This window comes from Aythya fuligula, chromosome 11 (assembly GCF_009819795.1).
Source record: "Aythya fuligula isolate bAytFul2 chromosome 11, bAytFul2.pri, whole genome shotgun sequence".
NCBI lineage: Eukaryota > Metazoa > Chordata > Aves > Anseriformes > Anatidae > Aythya > Aythya fuligula.
Window position 1 is genome coordinate 20033236 of NC_045569.1, and position 20636 is coordinate 20053871.

General features: G+C 45.7%; 1 protein-coding gene across 2 annotated transcripts in view; it reads left to right on the plus strand.

The window, feature by feature from the left end:
* SMAD3 (SMAD family member 3) overlaps positions 1-20636 on the plus strand; it is a 72866-nt gene that overhangs the window by 36451 nt on the left and 15779 nt on the right. Inside the window, exons 1-5 of one of the 2 annotated variants that reach the window (XM_032194744.1) lie at positions 9177-9566; positions 15430-15623; positions 16507-16641; positions 17350-17424; positions 19185-19235. In XM_032194744.1, coding sequence (XP_032050635.1) covers positions 15539-15623; positions 16507-16641; positions 17350-17424; positions 19185-19235 — 346 coding nt within the window. In that variant the 5' untranslated portion in view covers positions 9177-9566; positions 15430-15538. Of the gene's footprint in view, positions 1-9176; positions 9567-15429; positions 15624-16506; positions 16642-17349; positions 17425-19184; positions 19236-20636 lie in introns of those variants that run through there. The other variant, XM_032194743.1, reaches the window with a different exon arrangement.

Genomic DNA, 20636 nt, shown 5'->3' on the forward strand with positions numbered 1-20636 from the left:
TTACATGCTCCTGTAAGAGAGGACCTAACACACGTACTTTATATAAAAGCATCCGGACCAACAGGGGTGATTTTGGTAGGATAAAAAGCCTAAAAGCTATCTGAAGGCTTTGAGGATTTGCATCTAATTCACCCAAATCTTGGCAAACTGTGTCTTAGAACAAGAAACAAATCTTCTTTCCTCGGATGCCCGTTGTGCTGCAGTTCTTTTTAGCCTTTATCATTTGTTTTCTCATTCGTGCTAAACGAGGGTTTTCCCTTTCAAGCCCAAGTTTTGCAGGTGGGAAGAGGGAATGCAGGAGGTGACGGGTGATGCCTCCTGGCCCTTTCTGCTGGTTTCTCCTTTCTCCAGAGGGACAGGAGCCGACGAGGGCCCTTCGATTGCAGGGAGGACCCGAAAAGCTGTGCTACCAGCAGGGCCCCACACTGCAGTGAGTCAGCACATCTCGAGGCCGTGCTTCCTGCTGCGGCACGACGCGCTGCTCCTGCAGGTGCCGTATCAGAAGATGGATGGCAACACCACTTCTTCCTCCCACACCTCCTCCCCAAGCCCCCGCTGCCCGTGCCGGAGGTGGAGGCAGCCCAGCCCCTGCTCCCCCCAGGTTTGTGGCTCTCCCCAAGGCAGAGCAGAGCCGCTTTGGGGCGAAGCTGCAGTTCGTACAAGCTGCTGCCCTACTTCTGGGACGGGTGGCTTGAGCTGTACAGCAGTGCCAAGGCGCATCGTGGTGTTTACAGAGCAAAGACAGGATGTGCGCCGGCCTGTCTCAGCGCATTATCTGCTCGCGTTATATTTTTAGGCTCTTGCTTCCATGACAGAAATATTCGGTGACAGTACATTTGCCTACAAGCCTTTGAAGGGCTGGTTTTGCCTCGTGTAAGAGTTCCCGTTGTCTGGGATTCGGAGTCCTGGGGGCCATCTCCATCATGTTTCTAGAAGCAAACTTTTGTGTTGCTTTCAGCCACGGGTCCCGCCTTCAAAAGGGGGAGTTTGTGGCAGGCTGGCTGCTGATGGGTTCTTCGTGCCAAACAAATTGTGGTGAGCGCTCTGAAACCAATAGGATGTGTGTGTGGTGCTGTTAATTAGAATAAGCACAACAGGCTGTGGGGCAGCAGCTCTCAGGGACTGCCCCAAAAAGCTTGTCTTGCAAGCGAACCTGTAAGTAACAGGGGGAAACCTTCAGCAGAGCAGAGCAAAGGTTGGTGCAGGTCTTGGGGCTGAAATGCAAGAAAGTCGTGCTCGGAGGAGGAGGAGGAGGAGGAGGACAGATGCTTCTGGTGTGGAGAGCTGGGCCAGATCTGTGGAACTTTCCACCAGCAGAGAGAGAGCTGATTCCCCCAGCTCAGCAATTCAAAGCCTGAATGTGAAACTCATCTTTTCCTTGAGTAGTTTTTTTTTTTTTTCTTTCACGAGCACACAATGGATAAAAATAAAATCTTACGAACTAATCCAGCTTAAGCTTTTTCTTGCCGGCTGAGAAGAAAGAGAGACAGAACAATAAACACTTTGCTTCTCTTTTGCAATATCTGGTCAGTGGTCAGATACACGAGGTAAAGAGGTCGTGTAAACACCGGTAATTGGGAGCGGGATGCGCTGCGTGGTCCAGGTGGGAGATGGAGACTGAACCAGGACAAAGCCGTGTGGGCATGATGGCTTGGACTGAAGGAAGACAAATCCTCTCCTTCAGTCTCATCTATAAATCAATTCCCATTTGTTCCTTATTAATAATTTAGCTGCCAAGAATGTGCTTGTTGCTTTAGAAGGGGGGAAAAAACACAGACTGTCCCTGCACTGAATAGCTGGCAGCCTAACCGATGCAAGACAGCACCCAGGGGAATATCTGGAGAAAACTGTAACCATGGGCTGTATTAATTACTTTAATATTTTTGCACCATCCCCTCCCTGTAAACCTTTTTCTCTGCTTGCATCATGGTGGTGGCGTGTGGCACGCTCCATTTCTCTGGCCTTTCCAGCTAAATGAGTCAGAAAGGGATCATCCTTCCATCCCATCAGGGCTGGCAGCCTCTTCCGTGCCCCAGAGAAATGCTGGAAGCTGCAAAAGGAGGGAGAAGGGGGTGGATGAGGTGGGCAGGGAAGGAGCAGCAAAGGGGAAACTCGGGGTGGGTGTCCAGAGGGCGCCAGGAGTTTGGGGTGGGGAGGGAGCTGCCGCTGCGATGAGCTCTCAGATGTGGGCTATAAAGAGTGCTGGAGTGCCTTGAGGACACGGCTCTGGGCTGCTTGAACTTAATACTCTGCAGAAGATACCAGACAGATTAGGAGAGGAGTGTGATTGATGGGCCAGAATGATAATTTTAGCAGCTGTGTTTTTTGAGGGGTTGAAGGAACGAGATATTAAAGTGGTGTGCCAGCGAGGAGGAAGAGACTGGATGGGATGACATAAGGACAGGCAGCTTGTTTTGGTTGCTGAGAGGAAAGAGAAGGGGTAGGGTGCTTTCTTTGTGTGTGTGTGTTTGCAGGAAAACGTAGCAGGGCACAAGCAGTGAGCTCAACAGGCAGCAGCTGGGGAGGCAACTGGGGGTAGGGTGGAGCAGTGGCTGCCGAAGGTGGGAAGGTTCCTAGGGTTAGGGTTAACATCTCAGCACGACCTGTAACCAGGGCAAACGTCCTGATCTCTTCTGTGCTAGGCTTACAGGAATTTGTTCTGCTTTGTTTTTATGACGCTTGGACCGTAAAAGGCCACCTGTGTGGTTTTCCTGATGCATGAGGAATTGTTTATCTCACCGCCGCGTTTTACAAATCTGTCCCCAAGACAGAATCCTGGTGTGGCAGAGCCCTCAAGAGATGAACGTGCACAGAGGATTTGCCTCTTCTCATCAGGCTACCAACCTTAGGCGTTCCTCAGTAGGAATTTTTGCATGTTTTTTTAATCTTACGATCCCAAAGCCTGTTGCAGAGTTGAAGAAGGATCCTTGCTGTGTCAGAAACAGGAGGACGGCGAGAAGTGGCAGGGCTGTGCGCCTCGGCGACACGCAGCAGGTCAGTGCCAGGACACAGCTTCCGAGAGCTGTGTTGGGATCTGTTGGGATCCCACAGCACGCTGTGCACTGCTCCTTCCCCCAGGAGCAGCTAGGAGAGATTTCAGGCAATTTGTCCATCTGAACGATGTTGTCTGCAGAGGTGGAGGCTTGGGAATGGATAAGGCAAGTGGAGAGGAGCTGGGCTCGCCGGTGTTTAATGTCTCATTGAGAGGGGGAGTTGGATCCTGTTCCGTACAAAGCAGACAGTTGGTGCAGACTCTCAGTAAATAGACTCCGTGCTGTGAGGAGGAGGTGTGCTTGGTCACTGCCCGTGTGTATTTTAGAGCAATCAAATTTGTTTCACGGAGTTGTTTTCTGAGGACAGGAGTGGGTGTGTGGACCAAAGGCTTAGTCACAAGGGGAGGGGAAAGAAAACTGTCTTGGCTTGTGAAATCAAATATTTGTGACTTCTCCCACATTGTTTCCCTATCTTCCTATAGCTTCTGGCTGTAGCCTCTTGCTGTAGGAGCGAGCTGTGCTGTTGGGTCTGTGTGTGTCCCGTATCCCCCTCTGTACCACTCAGGTGTCGGGAGCAGTACAAAGCTTTGCAGCCTTGCTCACGTGCTCTCCCTCACAGCCTCTCAAGCCTCGGACAGCCCAGTAAGTATTTAGGGAAGGTGTAGGTAGTGAGACATCTCCAACAAGACCTGGAGGGTGCTTAAAAAGGTGTGGATGATTCACTGGAAGCCCTCTGTTCTCTGAGTCACTGCTGACCCAGGGACCTAGCACAAGTGCATTGTGCTGCTGGAGAGGAGACATAAAAAGAAGGCCGTAATTGCTTGTTACCTCTACGTGTCTCATCGTGTTGTTTTAGAGAAGCTGGGTGGCGTTCCTGGGTCTCCTGTCTGCATTTCATCTTGGGTAGTTATTATGGTTTGCTTCTCAAGTTGCCCTCAAGCTTTGATTTGGAGCGAGCGGTGGTCTTCGCCCTGACCACGAAAGTGCTGCGCGGCGTGAGCTGCTGGGCAGCCTTTTAGAGCTGCTCTCTTGGCTCTACCACAGCGATAGACGGATCTATTCATGCATTTGTGTAGTTTTGAAAACGCTTTTAGGATATGAAGAACCAGAAATTGGTTTGTCTTCTGTGGATTCCCCTTTCAGGTCACAGCAGAGGCCAGGAGACATCTCTCCGGTGGCCTAGGGAGCCTCCGGTCTTTATCCAGCATTGTAGCTCAGGCCAGTGCCCACAGAGGTTGCCAGATGGCGAGGTGAGGTGCAGGAAGAGAGCTCTGTGTGGTTATGGGATGGAGGGAAGGTGAAGAGAGTTTCCTCGCCCCTTTTCCAAGTGCCAAAACCACACACGGCAGCACAGCCAGACTCCCGTGTGGCTGCCATTAAAGGCACCAACCGAGAGGGGCCAAATGGAAAATGAGGTAGAAAATCCTGTCTCACTTCTGGACTGCCACTGATTGCTTTCCAAAATTCGGCTGATAATGGCCAGCAGTGTCACCGTCACCCTGGACCAGCTGGCAGAGACTCCAGGCGCTCGTCCCCCTGCACGGCCATGCCCGTCCAGCGTTGGACGGCGCAAAGCTGGCATGGAAATCAAAAGCATCTCTAAAATGTCCTCGGGCTTTTTCAAGTACAAACTAATATTTACCTGTGAGTCTACTTCCCTCCTCGTTCCTCTCTCCTTGGCAGGCTCAAGATCTGTTTCTGTTTTAAGCTTCATGCCTCAGCCTTGATCCAGCGGGGTTCCCAGGATGTGAACGTTGTTTTCTTTTTCGTTTAGAGAGAGAGGAGGGGGAGCTGACAACAGGAAAGCTACTTGAAAACCTGTCTGTTACGTACATGGGAGCTTGCATGCAGCTGATATTTTCAGCTGTTCGTTGTGGACGCCTCATGGAAAACTTCTGAAAAACATCCCATTTAGGAACCGTTCCGTCTCCCGTGGTGGTTGAGTGGTGACTTGTTTTGGTGTTGGTTTTTACTGGGCGTTCTCTAATCACTTCTTGCCTCGAGTTTTTATTACTAGTGACATTTACATAAAAATACGGTATTTGTTTATGTTGATTCGGCTGTTCTGGCCACTTGCTTTTTCCTGCTCCTTTTTTATGTCATACCAGCTGCCTTTCCATGCAAGCAACAGTAACGATAAAAAACCTTTACAGGAAAGGTACTGTGCACGCACATGCTTCAGATCCTGTTTGGATGATAAGAATGACTTAGCGTGATACTGATACGTGCTTTATGGAGCTGTTATTCATGCCGGGTGCTGCGCTCCCACACATCCTGCATTAGTCAGAGTTAAGCACAGAAATTATACAGCCTCGCTCCCAGCCCCGTCACCGGTACAGAGCTGGTGCTGCTTAGGGCAGGGGAGGGTGAAGGATAAAGGGAAAGCTCCGTGCTCAGTGCTGCTTTCCTACAGGCAGACAGCGAGTGCAGGAGCTGTTGGTGTCCCACCAGGAAAACGGTGTGTCCTGATGGGGTTTGGTGAGTGAGGGAATTCCTCGTGCCTTGCAGCATGGGGGAAGCGCTGAGGTTTGTTTGTTTTTTTCTTCTTATGTGCATTTTTTAAACCATAATCTGTAATTTAGGAACGCAGCATTGGGCTTCCGTGAATAAGATGGTTATCGTGGCCGGAGGGGAGGGCTGAGGGAGCGACTCCTCTGCTGTGCCCTTCAGCTGCGAGTGGCAGCCTGAAAAAAAAACCCTTTCAGCTGATCTGTAGATTTACTAGAAGAAAGGAAGCTTTCAGGTAGGCCACGAACACAGCTGCCTTTTTTTTTGATGTTAAGTGCTTTTGGTGGGAAAAAACAAATATTTCAGCCGAAGCCTTTTCCATCTCTATGGTACAAAATTTGGTACCATCTCTTTGGTACAAATAAGGCTCTTCTCTTCTTGTACAGAAGCATTCCCACAAAATCAAACAAAGGAACCAACCAAGAGCCCACAACACCACCTCCTCTCCTGCCTGCCCTCCTCAGATGTGCTGTAAAAGCTGATTATGAGAGAGAGAAGTTTACAAAGTTGCCCCCCCCAAATACACACGAACCCTTGCAGAGCCCTGACTCCACTTTCCCTCATAATTACGGACACGAGAGACTGTAAAATATTAACTTCTGTGGGTTTTTAATGAGGCGTTCCATCTTAAATCCGCCGCGCTCCCCTAAGACATCACACTCTCGCAGGTTTACTTTTGTAAGCTGGATTTCTCCTGCGTTGCTGGTGACTCATAACGAAGGAAGTCGGTGTTGTAAAATTAACACAGCCCTCTTCCACTACCCTTTTCACCTCTCTCGCAGGGCGCCCGCACCTTCTGTTAACTCCTCGTGGAAACTCGCAGCCCGCTTTTGGTAGCGGAGGTCGCTCTTTGTCATCGGGTCCGTGCGAGCAGAGAGGAAAGGCTGTGAGAATGGCTCTGTGTGACGAAACGAGCAGCACATGGGAAGTGATTCATCTGCCACTGATTCATTAACAGCTCGCGGGACGCCCGAGTGGGTCGGAGGCTGGGAAAGCTTGGAAAAGAGAGGTGGTTAATGGCTGGGGACAGCGGCAGAGACTGACGGCGAAATAACCCAGACTAAAGGGTTTTTCTTTTGTTTTTTTTTTTATTTTTCTGGTTTGTTTTGTTTGAAACAATCTTCGTTTCATTTCAGGCGAGCGGGCCCTCGTGGCAGAGCTGCCTGAGCGCACACAGCCCTGATGTTGGATGGAGCCCAAAGCACGGCCCTGAGGAGGGCTCAGGGTCCAGGGGCGAGGGCGAGCGTCTGTGGGACCCCATCCCCGTGTCTGTGGGGCTGTCACTTAGCCCTGGCTGTGCAAAAAGTGGCTCCAAAGCAATGTAATACAGAGGCAGAATTAATGACATTAAGGACTTGACAGGCCCACGTAACTCAAGGATCCTATAGATCTGTGGGATGAGCACCTGAGCTGCTTCTGAAAATGGGAGGTGGGCACTCGGGAAAACTGCACCCTGGATCTTGTTATCCACGCGGGGGAGGTACAAACACAGACCTTGAAATAGCAGCTTTTCAAATTACAGGAAAAGCAGCAGCGTTTTCACTATATAATAAAGAAAATAACAGCAATGAGCCTCAAGTAGCCTCAAACTATTCCAAGCAAGATAATTGGAGGCTGGCGTGCAGTATTTTTAGTTATATCTGCTATAAAGTAAACACGGTCTTTGCCCAGGACCACCAAAAATGTTTCCATAAGAAATGCTGGCTTTGTCCCAGCCTGATAGAATGCACAAACATTTATCTGAGCAGTCAGTTCCGACTCCTGGTATTTATATGAAGCCTCTCTTGGAGGCACTGGCGATTGTGTATGTTGTGAGGGAGTGTCCAAGGCCTTAAAAGTGTCATTTTTCAGCACTCATGATGGTAATCATGCTTGCTTTTGTTAGCAGCCGGTATATTTGGGGCAGCAGTTCTCGGCGTGAGGCTTCTGTCTAAACACTGTGCAGCGCCTTAATTTCTTTTCTCTTTGGGCAATTAAGAAGCACGTTCATTCCATGGGTCCTTTGCTCTGGTTTTACTTAGGCTGTATCCACAGCTGATGCTAATTTGCAAAGTGCTCTTGGCTGCACTGAAGCTACAAAGATTTTTTCCTTAGAGTATCAAGAAGATGGATGCTGAAGCTAGCTATTAAATGTAAAGGAGTGTGATTGCCGTGGAAGCTAACACAGTAAATGAGTTTTGCAGCAGCTTTTTGTTTGGTTGTTGGTTTTTTTTTTTGGTGTGTGGGGAGTGTTACTAGACTACTATCAGCTCCATGTGCTCTGGTTAGTCAGTCTTTCTTGAAACACGTTTGTTTGGAATACCTTCTGCGTTATGGAAGGTAACCTGAATGTCTTTGGCATTTCCATCCATCCCTTTTCTCCTCACCAAACTCCTCCCAGCACAGAAACACACAGAGCCGTCAGTATGCCTGGAATCTCCTCGGAGAAAGGAAGCTGCTGGTTCGGTTGGACGAGAGCGTGTTGCTGCTTTTTGGATTTCACGTTTGGAGTTAGACGCAGGGTTCTGGGAAGCAGTGACGAGCTTGTATGATAAATGGGTTTCCAAAAAGGCACGCTCCTCGGGAGAGGCTGAGCTCCTTACTGTGTCTGTCTCCTCCACCCCCGGTCCCCTCAAGGCTCGAGCTCAAATAAATTTAGATGAGTGTGACAGATTTGGGCAAAGAAAGTTTGCAGAAATAAACAAAAGGACCAGGGCTGCTTAGAAGAAAAAGAAAAAAAAAAAAAAAAAAAAAAGATTTAAATTCAGTGGGGTTATAGAAATCATGCAAAATTTAACTTTGCTCCACAAAAGATAACTGTGGTAAGGGGCTTGGATGCACTACCTTCAGAAATACGTGTCCTTCAGTTCTCAGATGCTGCTTGCATCCCTTATTCTCTACCAATTTCTGTTCAAGGTGAACTAGTAGTAGTGCAGTACTACCTTTTTCCCAAAATAAAACTTTTGGCTGCAAGATCCCTGCTGCAGGTCCTGGGAGCAGCGTCCTGCCACTTGAATTCCCGTTCATCGCCTTCCTTTAGGCATCAGGAGTAGGAGTGTGTGTCTTGTGAGAAATGCCATCCACCTGGCAGGTCCAAGTGTGATCGGACAGGTGTAAATGGTAGAAATATCTGGATGAATATTGGGAACTTCAGAACTGGGTTCATGATTAAACAAGCCTTAATGAAGCAGTAGGATTGATTGTGGCCAGCTTAGGGCAGAGGGCGGTGAAGGGCATGCACAGTTGGGTCTCCAAATTATCCATCTTCTGTGGTACTGGTGATCAGGAAAAGGAGGAGGTGAAAGATGTAGGGCATATAATTACAAAGTGGTTAAAGGTAGAAGAAAGGGGACTGGCTTTGATAGCCAGTAGCCAGTATCCTGTAGCTGTGGCATATGCAGAAGTGGTGTAAACAACAGAGAGATTATGAAAAGGTACAGAGGAAAAATAGATCATGATATTATGTGAGAAAAAAAGACCTATCCATAGCTTTAAAGAAAACTAAATGAAACTAAGCTGTTATTTGCATGCCAGCATGGAGTAGAAGTGGACACGTCTGGGAGAAGAGAGCTGCGGAGTACAGGACAAGCAGGAGGCGGCTTTAAGGAGCAGCAATGGACAGTTTATGGTAAACCAATAAAACGTACTTATGTCTGAATCTGAAATTAGACTCTGAAAAATATGGTCTCAAGGCACCTGCTAAAGAGCTTAGCATTACTGGAATCTTAATAAATGACTCATGCTGTCATAATCTGATCCTGACATCAACTCTCCGTGCTGTATTTCTTCAGCTTTCAAGTGGGGGCTGGGGAAGTCTGCGAAGCCTTGGTAAAGACGGAGATGTAAATAGGCAGCAAGGCGCACACGGGACGTGTTGGTAATTTCTGTGTTGTCAGCTACTTTGCAAGCCCTGAACAAATGAGCCTAGAGTAGAAGAATTATGTGGCCCCGGAAGGAATGGGATTTGCTCTCTACCTTTCAAATCTTCACCTGGTGCTGTAGGCTGGAGCAGGCTGTGCTCGAGACTCGATGGCCAGCAGATGCATGGAGCTGTGCCACCCACTGGCTGTGATCCTGAGCTTACCTGTAAGTACCCACACACCATCCACAAGGGTAGAGGAGATGTGGTTTGCTTCCAAATCCAAAGGAGGGCTTGAGTGGGAAGCGTCAGCAGCCCAGATGAGAGGCCAGCACAAAACAGCGGTGGTCTTTGGTAGCCCTGAGGGGGCTACCTTATTCCTGGTGGGGCTCTGATGCAAACTGCTGTTTTGTTTGGGAGAATCATTTAACTTCTTTGCTTTGGGGTAGTAAAAACTTATCCTTTCCACAGAGATGCGTTGCAGATTAATTAGAAGCTTGTTAATTCTTTTAATCTCCTATCAATTTACCTGCTAAGTAGAAGTATTACCAGTTTCCTCTATGGCAGTGTGATAACGTGCCTTGCAAGCCTCAGCTGGGCACAGTTACTTCTAATTCTTGAGCTTGAATGACAGTATTGTTAAAACTGCACCAGAAACTGGAAAATTTAGTGATGCTGAGCAAATTGAGGGGAAAGAGATGGCAAGGGTTCAGCTTTTGAATTACAAATGTGCTGCATGGGTCTTTTTTTTTTTTTTTTTATTCAGTGTTTTTCATTTGGCCAGTATTCAGGGAAAGTTGCGATTTTATCCAACTTTTCAGTGAAGCCCTGTGGATATTTCAGTGCTCTGCACACAACAGCCAGGTTTTGCTACAAGAGTAAGTGCTTGCTTGCCTGGTGGAGACCAGATGCGGGGCCAGTAAGGAACTACTTATCATGTTTTGTGCTCAAGAGAAAATCACAGCCTGTGGCCATAATTCCTGGTGCATTTTAGAGCATACTGGTAACTTATTTGTCATGGTTTTAAAAAACAGCTTCTGCTCGTGGTTTTTAATAAGAACCCCATGGAAATGTGTAACTGAGACTTTGTCTTCCTGGTTGTTTTTCTCTTTTCCTTAACCCCTTTTTGCACATACTGCTGTTACTGGATACTTGAGCACTGAGACATTTTGCTCTCTTGGAAGATTAATGACGGTGATGGAAAACTGATGGGTTTTGCAAGCAGGAGTGAATATATGTGCATGGAAAGGGAGGGGAAGCAGTGGGATGGACCTCTGATCTACCAGAGTACTTCTGGAGATTTCAGCCTTGACAGAAATAACCTCCAGTATCTTATTGCTTACATCACTTTGCATGATTTGTGCTACTGCATTCCAGTGCTTTTAGCTTTACTTTTAAAGGAGAAGGAGTACCAGGAAGAGTTTTATTACCTCTCTGGAGGGAAGATATCTGCAAAATGCCCAATGAGGAAAATAAGCGTTGTGTTTTTATTTCTTTTCTGATTCAGGATCTTACAAATTAAATCAGGGTTTAAAAAAAGACGAAAGAAAAGAAAAAAGAAACACTGTAATCAGGCCTAGAAATCAAATTCCTGTTATGCAATGTAATGTTCTCCTATTTACTCCTCACTCTTTTTCAAACAGTTACAGAGGATTGTTTAAAAAAAATAATACTTCAGTGTTTTTGTCATTCTTTTTTCTTCCCTTCTCTGTTTTTGCTATTAAGAGTCACTGTTGCCCTTTGTTCTTTCAGCAGCAGTAGTCTGGACAGTTTGGGGTAGCAGCTCCACGTGTTAAACTTCCCTAGCAAATGTACCAGCATGTACATGTATGGATGGATCAATCCTGAAGGTGTTCAGCCTGAGGGGCTTCTTGTTTGCTTCTTGTGGCTACTGCAACGTTGTCCTGACCATGCCTCGTGCTGTTGTGCAAGCAGCTAAATTACCTGACTGCATTCCTGGGGCCTTGGTCTCTTTTCCTTACTCATTATTTTTCATCTCTGGCTATCGCTGGCCTAGCTGGGGAGTAACCTCTCCCCTGGGTGCTTCTTGGTCCTGTGTGAACACACCGTGTTGAGTGAGCAGCCAGGTCTTTAAGGTCCCCTCCAACCCAAGCCATTCTATGATTCTCCAACAATGTAGCCCTCAAGCCTTAGGCTAACACACTCCCACATTTGCAGGCAATGATAACTACAGGCTTGTAGATCACAATATTTTCTCACTCGTACCCTGCAAGCTCAGGATACGTGCTAGTTAACAAGGTGGCAGTGGGAGTCTGCATCACCCACTGGGGTCTGAACATCAGTGCTGTGAAAAGAAGACTTCTTCCCAGCCTTTGCTATTTAATCCCACAGTGCAGCATGGAGACACGAATGTGTTCAGCTGCATTTGACTGGGAAGAGAGAGAGACACTGCCCCACCAGAATAAGTGGTGCTGCTTTGGAAAACCTTCCTGCACTGAATTTTTGGGCAGAGAAGCTTTGTTATGTTTAGAAGAAATCCTGTTATGTGGTATGGAATAATAAATATATCAAGTCAGTTGTACATGGAGATCTGTTCAGCACAGGCTGGTTAAAAGAAAGGTAGGAGGAAGGAACAGTTCTGTAACCTGATAGAAAGTTTGGCAATTAGATTCGGTAAATGTTGATGAAGCCTGGATGTGCTGAGCTGTCAGCTGGTTTTGGGAATACTCTGATTCAGGATCAGACTGTGCTTCAGAACACGACTGCGACAGGCTGAAGGCTGTGTTGTAAGGAGTTTTTTATTATCTGATTGTTCTGCACATGGATGTGAGAGACAGACACGTGTGTGGGTCGTCCCTGAGGGTTGCAGGCTTGAGAAGCAGTCAAATACATCCTGAGCTTTGGTACACATTAACAACAGCATACACGAGCTCATCTGACACGGGTTTTGGGCATTCATCAAGTTCCTCCAGGAACTGCTGCAGCCAGGGAAGGCCTGGGGCAGGAGGAAGGCCTCTCACTCAGCAGTGCCAGGCCCATTCCTAGCTCTGCCATCCCTGAGACTGCAGCTTAAATAATTTCTAAGTCCGATGACTTGGGTGCTCCAGCCAGTTCTTGTGCTCCCATCAAGTGTTTGCACCCAGGAATGAGCATTCATCCAGCTAATAAAGACGTGGCAATTGATTGTGGTAATTAGAGTGCTGTCTAATTACCTCGGGCAAAAAGCTGCCTGGAGTAGAGCAGTGTTTGCCTATCTAATCTTGTGTCCCATCTCAGCCACAAAATCATTTGGAAAAAATACTCCTCGAGGGCTGAGGCAGGACAACAGGAGATAAAGCTGCCCTGTCGCTCAGCCACGTCCTTCCCAAGAAGATGTTGTTTTGTCCCGAGCCTCTTAACAGTGAGGCTGAGGAGAGGTTTCACAATCCTAAGAATGTAATTAGCCTCCAGGGCTTTGGGGGAATGTCATTTCTTTTACCTTATCTTCCTATTGGGGGGAGAGGGGAGAAGGGGGAGGTTGTTGTGTTGGAAAATAAAACATATGGCTCTGTCATTTTAAAAGTCCTTTTAGATAAGATCATGAAGAAGTCCATCTCTTCTGCTGTGAGCAGTGGCAGATAGCAAGCCCAACATGTTCTCTGCAGCCTGCAGTCTGCTGACGGCAGTGAGTAGCTGTGATACCAACAACTGAGAGCTATTTTAGGCTGGTTTTGGTTAGATAGCCACTGTGGAGCTATTCAGCATTTGGGGGCTGCACAGACAACAGTGGCCTGGTGTCTCTAGCTGCTGTCTCCTGCGAGATCTTTGTTATCAGAACTGCTCCGTTAACCTGGCTGGGCAGCAAGGGCCACTGCCTCCTGGGGAAAAATGCCACAAATTCAGTCCCTGTAGCAGCCACGATGTCCAGGTTTGCCATATTACTGCATGTCTCCTTCCTGGCATGGTTGGTTTAGGTACAACGTGCATCCCAGCAGCACAGTGAGTGCAGGAGTTCAGAGGACCCATGAGGAAGCATCAAGGCATGATGCCATCTTCATGGGGTTTTGGTAACTGCTTGGAAAGTGCGTGGAGATGTCCATGTGTTCTTGCATGGCTTCCAGAGAGTGAGTCAGGCATGTAGATGTACTGGCTCGTCTCCTGTAAGACCTGATAGCTTTTGCCGAGAACCCTGGAGCAATGGGAAGAAGTGCGCTTTGCCTCCCAGCTGGCTGGGAAGTTTGCTGTAGGTGGAAGGAGATTCTTCTCTCCTGGGAAATGCAGGCAGAGGGCTGTCCTTGCCAGTAATCTCGGTAAGTCACACACTCTCTGTTAGGCCCTCCCTGTGCTTCTGGGACATCCATCTGTAACGTGCTGCCGATGGTGACTGGCAACAGTAAGAAACCTTGCCACGGTCGTGCCTCCTGCAGAACACTTTGAATAATCTCTCCAAGTCTTCTCTTCTCTCTTTTACCCTCACTAGGAGGTAAGGCGTCCTTCCAAGTGGGCAAAGACAATTGAAGGAGGAGCAGAAAAAAAGTCTTGGTGTGTTCCTTGCTTCAGCTTTCTGACCTAATCTCTTTTTCTTTAGAGATTTTCCCTCTTTCAGTGTGTATGAGTGTATTTTGTAATATGCATATTGAGTTTTTTTCACTCTAACAGATACAGGGGTTGCATAGGTCAAGTGTTGCCCTCCCTGAAATCAGTACCAGGATCCCCACTTCCACTCAAGATCAGTTCTAGACATTGCTGCCGTCCTTTTGAGTCTCACGTGGAAAGCTTGCTTTCTGCTTTGTAGTTCTCAGAAGGAGCTTGGAAAATACACCAGATCAATGCGTTAATAAATTGATGTGTTATAAATAGTAGCTGTGGATGTTGTGCATGTTTCTAAGACTTGGAGGTCGTAGATGTTTTGAAACCTGTACCCCCAGGTCCCTCCGTGCTGGTGTAGACCCCTTGTATCCGATACGTGTCCAGCTGTGTGATGTGCTTCCCTGCTCCCCTACACCAGGTGGAGGTTGACTCGGGTGTGCTTTGCCTTCCCCGTTGCTGTAGCAGTGTACAAGAGGTGTGAGTGTCGCCAGGCTCTGCCAGAGAAGCTTTTGGGAAACATCTCCTAGGGCAGCCAAGACTAGCACAACCACTGTTTGAATAATTGTTTGTGTGTTTTGGTTTGCGTTTATTTTGCTTTTCTAGATTGGCAGCCAACACAAAGAACCAAGGGAAATAATTCCGAGAAAAAATAAAATTTTCTTTTTTTTCTTTCCTTGATCAAAAAAAAAAAAAAATCCATTTCACCAAAACCCCAAAGTGTTTCGTTTCAATCATTAAGAAAAGCAAGGGAAGTGAAGGGTTAGACTTCAAAGAAACTGCCTGGGGGCAATTCAGTGGCTTAGGGAGTGGAGCCCTCATTGAGGATGGAGGAGACCCTGCTCCAACTCTTGCCTCTCCTGGGGAGGATTTGAAGCCGCTTGTCCTGCTTCCCAGGAAGGCCTGTTAGGAACAGGCTATTCTGGGTTGAGGACAGGATTAGGTGAAAAATGAGTTGGAGGAGACATGGGCTAAACGTAAAAACAAAAGCAAGCAATGCTGAAAAAAAAAACTTTATTTTGCTTTCAAGCTGCACTTTGGAAAATGAAAGTGGAAACCTCATTTGTTTGTAAAGTTTGTGAACACCATTTAAATAAAAGGTACTTATGTGATTTGTGGATAATTGTGTCGCAATTGAAATTCCTGTCTTTGTATTCTAGAAGTCCGGTTTCATGAGCGCCTATTTTAAGACTAAAATGTGGAGAGCCGTGCAAATGGCTGCTTTGCTAGGACACGCACAAAGGCTTCAGGAGTACCACTGAAGTCGTGTGTTCTGACTGGGTGTAGCTTTTTTCAGAAAGTTAATAAATCTGGGGCGAGGCTGTTACACAAAATAGATGGTTTTGCCATTTTCAGAGACACGCTCCCTGGCGTGAAGGCCGGGAGCAGGCGGCCTCCTTGCAGCCTCAGCCGGTTTTGAGGCCTAGCGCCTTTGGGGACGGTGTCAGGGCACGGAGTTGGCTGGGCAGCCTTCACATTTGGCTTTTTCTGGGCTGTCTGTGGTCACTGTGAGGTGTATTAACGCCAGCCTACATTGTAATCAATTTTTTGTTCTGCCTGCAGGTCGTTAGATGGCCGGCTGCAAGTATCTCACCGCAAAGGCCTTCCGCATGTGATCTACTGCCGGCTGTGGCGGTGGCCAGACCTTCATAGCCACCATGAGCTGCGGGCCATGGAGATGTGCGAGTACGCCTTTAACATGAAGAAGGATGAAGTCTGCGTGAATCCTTACCATTACCAAAGAGTGGAAACCCCAGGTACTGCTGCCCCTGCGTGTGGAAACCTCAGCTTCTCGGTAGCAGCATAAGGGATTTATAAGTGCATTTCTAAATTGAATAAAGCAGCAGGCGTAGGTTTTTAAAACCTAAATGTATCTATTATTGATGATAATCTCTTACTGTATGCAGCAGAATAATTTATGAATCTGCACTCGGGGGGAAAATATCATTTAAAATCGATAAAAGCCAAGTCGAGCAGGTTGTGTAGCTGCCAGCTTCCTAATGTGTCATTGTGTGCCCAAAACCAGCTCACACATAGGAGGTACAGGTACGAACTACGGCAGTGTTGTGCATCCCTAACCGTTGGTATTGTTGGTTTTAAATTAAGGATAAAACCTTACTGTTAAGTTGACGTAGATCTAAGAATAGCTCCCAACACATCTGAACTTCCTGTTCTGAACTCTTCTTCTGCCTCTGAAAGAGACTTTCATCTGGAACTGCAGATAGTTTTGCTGCATGTCAGTACAAATCTGCAGAACCAGTCTGGATGTTTATGCTAATCCTACCTCGCTGTTTTTATTTTACATGAAATTTCTTCATTTTGAATCAGGTGATATAACTTCCTTCAAATGGTTTTTCAAGAAGACCTGTTTCTTTGCCTTGCAAGGGGCAGACAGAGTAGGTGTGTTCAGCTAAGCACGTATCCCATCCCCAGCTGAGATACGTTAAGAATAGCATCTTTAACTGCTGCTGTTATTTCAGAAGCAAGTATCAAATTGTGTCCCTTAATTAGCGACTTCAGTGTTGCATGTGTTTAAGGGTGTTACTCCAAACTGGTTTCTCTTCATTTTCTAGGGTTTCAGTCATTTTATTTTAAAGCTGCTAATGTTCTCTCTATTTTTTTTCCTTTCCATTTGTGCAGTGTTACCTCCAGTGCTGGTGCCTCGGCACACGGAGATCCCAGCTGAGTTCCCGCCGTTAGACGATTACAGTCACTCTATTCCAGAGAACACTAACTTCCCAGCAGGTATCGAGCCACAGAGCAACTACATTCCAGGTACTGTATATCTTCCATCCAGGGAGTGGAGGGAAAAGGGTCATGTTGCACAGTGAATCGTGTCTGTGTACGCTAAGCTGGATGAGTAGAAAGTCTTTGTTTCTATCATTGCTATGAAGCTAAGAAGTGGGAACCTATATGAAAGCAGATGAAAGCTGTAAATGTAGACGCACGGGAGTGCTGTTTATAGTTCTGTTTTCTTTAAACTCACCTCTTCCCTGTGGTAGTACGTAGTCAGTTTATTGTGGAATCTAAAGCTGAATGTTCCCTTAACAAGTTCAGATTTGAATAAAATTCAGCCGTTCTAATTTGAGTAAAACTCAGTAAATTTCTGATGGAATTGAGCTCTTCTATTTATGCATCTTTTTTTTACAAGCAATTTACACCTTATTTGCATGGGCAAACTATGCAGCTGCACACCAGGAAAGGAAAAATATCTGGACAGAAAACTGTCGACACGGCTTAAAGTTTTATGGGACTGAAAATCCTGATTTTGTTTTTTCCCTTCTTTGTTATTCACAAGCGTACTATGCCTATTACCCTGATTGTGGCAGCTCCTACTCTCAGAAGCTCAAGGAAGAAAATTAATTAAAAAAAAAAACAACAACAACTTACTTTGTTGTGAATGACAAAGTAAACATATTTGGTGTCTAAAATCCAGACTTTTCATCCAGTTGTAATGACAGTATGATCATTTTATGATTCTAGAGACACCCCCTCCAGGCTATTTGAGTGAGGATGGAGAAACTAGTGACCACCAGATGAACCCCAGCATGGATGCAGGTAAGTCATCTTTTGCCATTTGTAGATTTCTAGGTCATACCAGAGACTTCTAAAGCTTTTCTCTGAAGCACTGAAAATCAGATGGTGGTGAGTTATTTTATCCTTGAAGGAGTGCAAATGTAGCCTGCCATCTCATGTAAAGCACAGGACAGTATGTTTTGGAGCTTCTGGTGAGTCTGAAACAGTGGAGACACACCTAACAATGATATTTTGCATTGTACTGCATTCATGCATCTTTATGCACATGAAAATTAGGCAAGTAGCTGGCACCTTCTGAAAAGGCATTTTTCTGATTACTTGGCTGTTCACTCTATGTGCTGAAATGTCTGATTAAGTGTATATGAAATGACCACTAGCAGATTTGTTTTTAAATGGGTTTATCATTTAGTGAGTATATCCCAAAGAATGTTGAAAGTCTGGGTTCTCTCATATTTCCAAGAAAACAAGAGGCATTAAACAAGATTTAGACTGAGCAGCCATAGACTTCATGATAACCTATATCAGCACATTAAAATTAAATATGTGGGTCTTGTCTTTCTGTGGGTAACTGTTTAAGGCATCCTGTTGATCGGAGTTGTGCCAGTGCTTGTGAGTAAGAAGTACTGAATTAGACGCTTAATTTCTAAAACTTTTGCTTGAAAAACAAAAACATGTCTTTGGTTAGAAGGGCTGGTGCTTTACAAGAGGGATATGCAAATATGTGGCACTTGCATAAAGATAGACATGCAGAACCTAATTAATGCAAATACTGCATGCAAATATCCTGGTTTCTCTGTATGTTTTCAGCCGTAGAGCATACGTGGGATTCTAAAAGAGGGATGACTTGCAGTCTCTCACCAGTTATACAGATGGCGGAAGGGAGTGTGGGTTTGTTTGTCTACATCAAACATAAGCCTATTGACACAATACATTTCAGCACATACAATTACTGGTAATGTGGTTGACATTTGGAATGTATGTATGGCTTTTTGGGAAGTGGACTGAAAGAGGATTGGCCTGGAAGATGCTATAAATACCTAGTTTGTGTTCAAATGTGATATGCCTTCCTTCAGATGTCAGGGATTTCCCTCTTTATAGAAAAACAAATGTTAAAGAAACCAGATGAAGTCAGTGTGAGAGGAAAGAAAGGATGGGCTGTACCACCTACCTGCATCCATGTGGCATCCAGAGGCTGTGGAACTGGCTCTAGACATCAAAGTGCAGATATCAAAGTACAGACACAAAATTTGTGGGCAAAACTGTAATGACTGGGGATAAAATTCAGACAATTGTTTGGTCAGATCTGTATAGCTTGATCCAATACTCCGTTGTCCCAACACCAGTTAAGATTCCTTCATATATCGAGTGATATACGATATGTACAATATGTAATAATGTACAATAAAGTTCTTTAATGCCCAGCTAGCTGGGCTTGAGTGTAGCTGTGATGATGGCGCCCAGAGTTTTGTTTACTGCATGTGAAAATAAAAGAGACAACTGCATGTGCCTTTTTGAAAATTAATGGGTAGAGTTTAAGTGAATTAAACTCTCTGAGGGTGTTTAGTAGTACTGCAGATGTCGCAAGTTGATATCGTAAGTAAGAGCATTCAGAAGCTCATGTAAATAGCAATCAGCATCAGAGAAGTTGCTAGTGTCACAAAACAAGACTTAGCTAAGAAGTGGGATTTCCCTCTCAACAAGCCTGGGCAGCACAGATTTCATGCAAGTGTTTTTTCCGTGTGCAGATGCCATAGTAATAATTAAAATGTCTTGATTTTCAGGTTCTCCAAACTTATCACCAAATCCTATGTCTCCTGCACACAGTAATCTGGGTAAGCATGTGATCTTGAGCACTGTGTGTAATTACAGTCAAGATAGTGACATTTTAATAACGACGTTATTTCTTGATGTTGTGCATGTTTGATGAGGTTGTGAGCACTGTTGATCATCCTTTCTGCTAATCCTGTTCACTGTTGTAACTGTGGTTCATAGCAACTCTGTGTGAAATAAGAAAAAAAGAAATGTTGGCAGATGAATACCAGAAAGAATGAGTGAAGGACTGCAGGAAAAATACACTTGTTAGATTATATGAGTTTGCAAGGAATGTTATCTGACTGTTTTGCTGGTGGCTTTGAGTTCTTGCCTTTTTTTTTTGTTTTTAAAGGGGAGAGTTTGTAGTTAAATTCTATCTCTTGGAAAGTTATTTTATAAATTTTTGGTGTTTACTGGTCTCTTTTATCATGTTCCAGTGTGCCTTACAACTTTTTGTGTTTATAACCTGGTGTTACATCCATTACAGGGCAAATGCTGCTGTCCATGTACAGGGGACTGTACTGTGGATAGGGGGGTGAAGTTCAGAGCACCAGATTTGCCTGCACTGCTTTGTCAGCTCAGGCAATTGTCACTGTAGTTACTGTAGCATGAAATTGGGCATGGACAGAACAGAGCAAAGTGGAGGAGGCTGGTTGGTTGGTGCATTTTTGGAGAGCCCAAATAACCAGCAAGAGATCAAGAATGCTAGCATATGGAGAGAGACAGAAGTCACAGACATCCTTGCTTGAGCATCAGAGGTGTTAGCGGGGTCTTAAACTTGCAAGAGCCTGGAGCAGTGCTGTAGGTGAGACACGCAGACCTTGGATGCCCTGTGGGATTTTTGTGATTGACTGGACCGTTGGTTTTCTTCAGGAGAGCTCAATCTATGCCACAATCTTGAGTTCTCTTGAGAAGTAGAAATAGCTGTTGAACAGGGCCTTTGAGACACTGCTAGAGGTCTTGTGGCTCTCCCTGAACCTCTCTTTATCTTCCCAAATGGTTTTGCTCCTCATTTTCATACCTGCAGGCATGGAAGGTCTGATCTTCATTAGTTTGAGCTCTCACCTTATTTAAAATTGCTCTCAACAGTCTCTCCTAAAAATACTCACAGCTCAGGCTAGCTGCAAGATCAGTTCTCTACATGTTCATTAAGCCAGCAGACACAGGCCACTTGAGATTACTCTCGAATAACCATAGCCATAAAGTTTACATATGCTTTTAATCCTGGCAGAGGGTACTTTGACACTGCTCCAAAATTTGTCAGTCATTGGCTGACTTGTGGATATCTTGGGGCTGTTGAAGGGGATTTCTTTTCTCTCTTTCTTCTTTTTTTTTTCAAATTCTTTTTTTTTATTTTTTTAAAGCATGGAATATGTTGCCACAGTGCCACTAAATTTGTTACTCATTTTAACTGTTAAAGG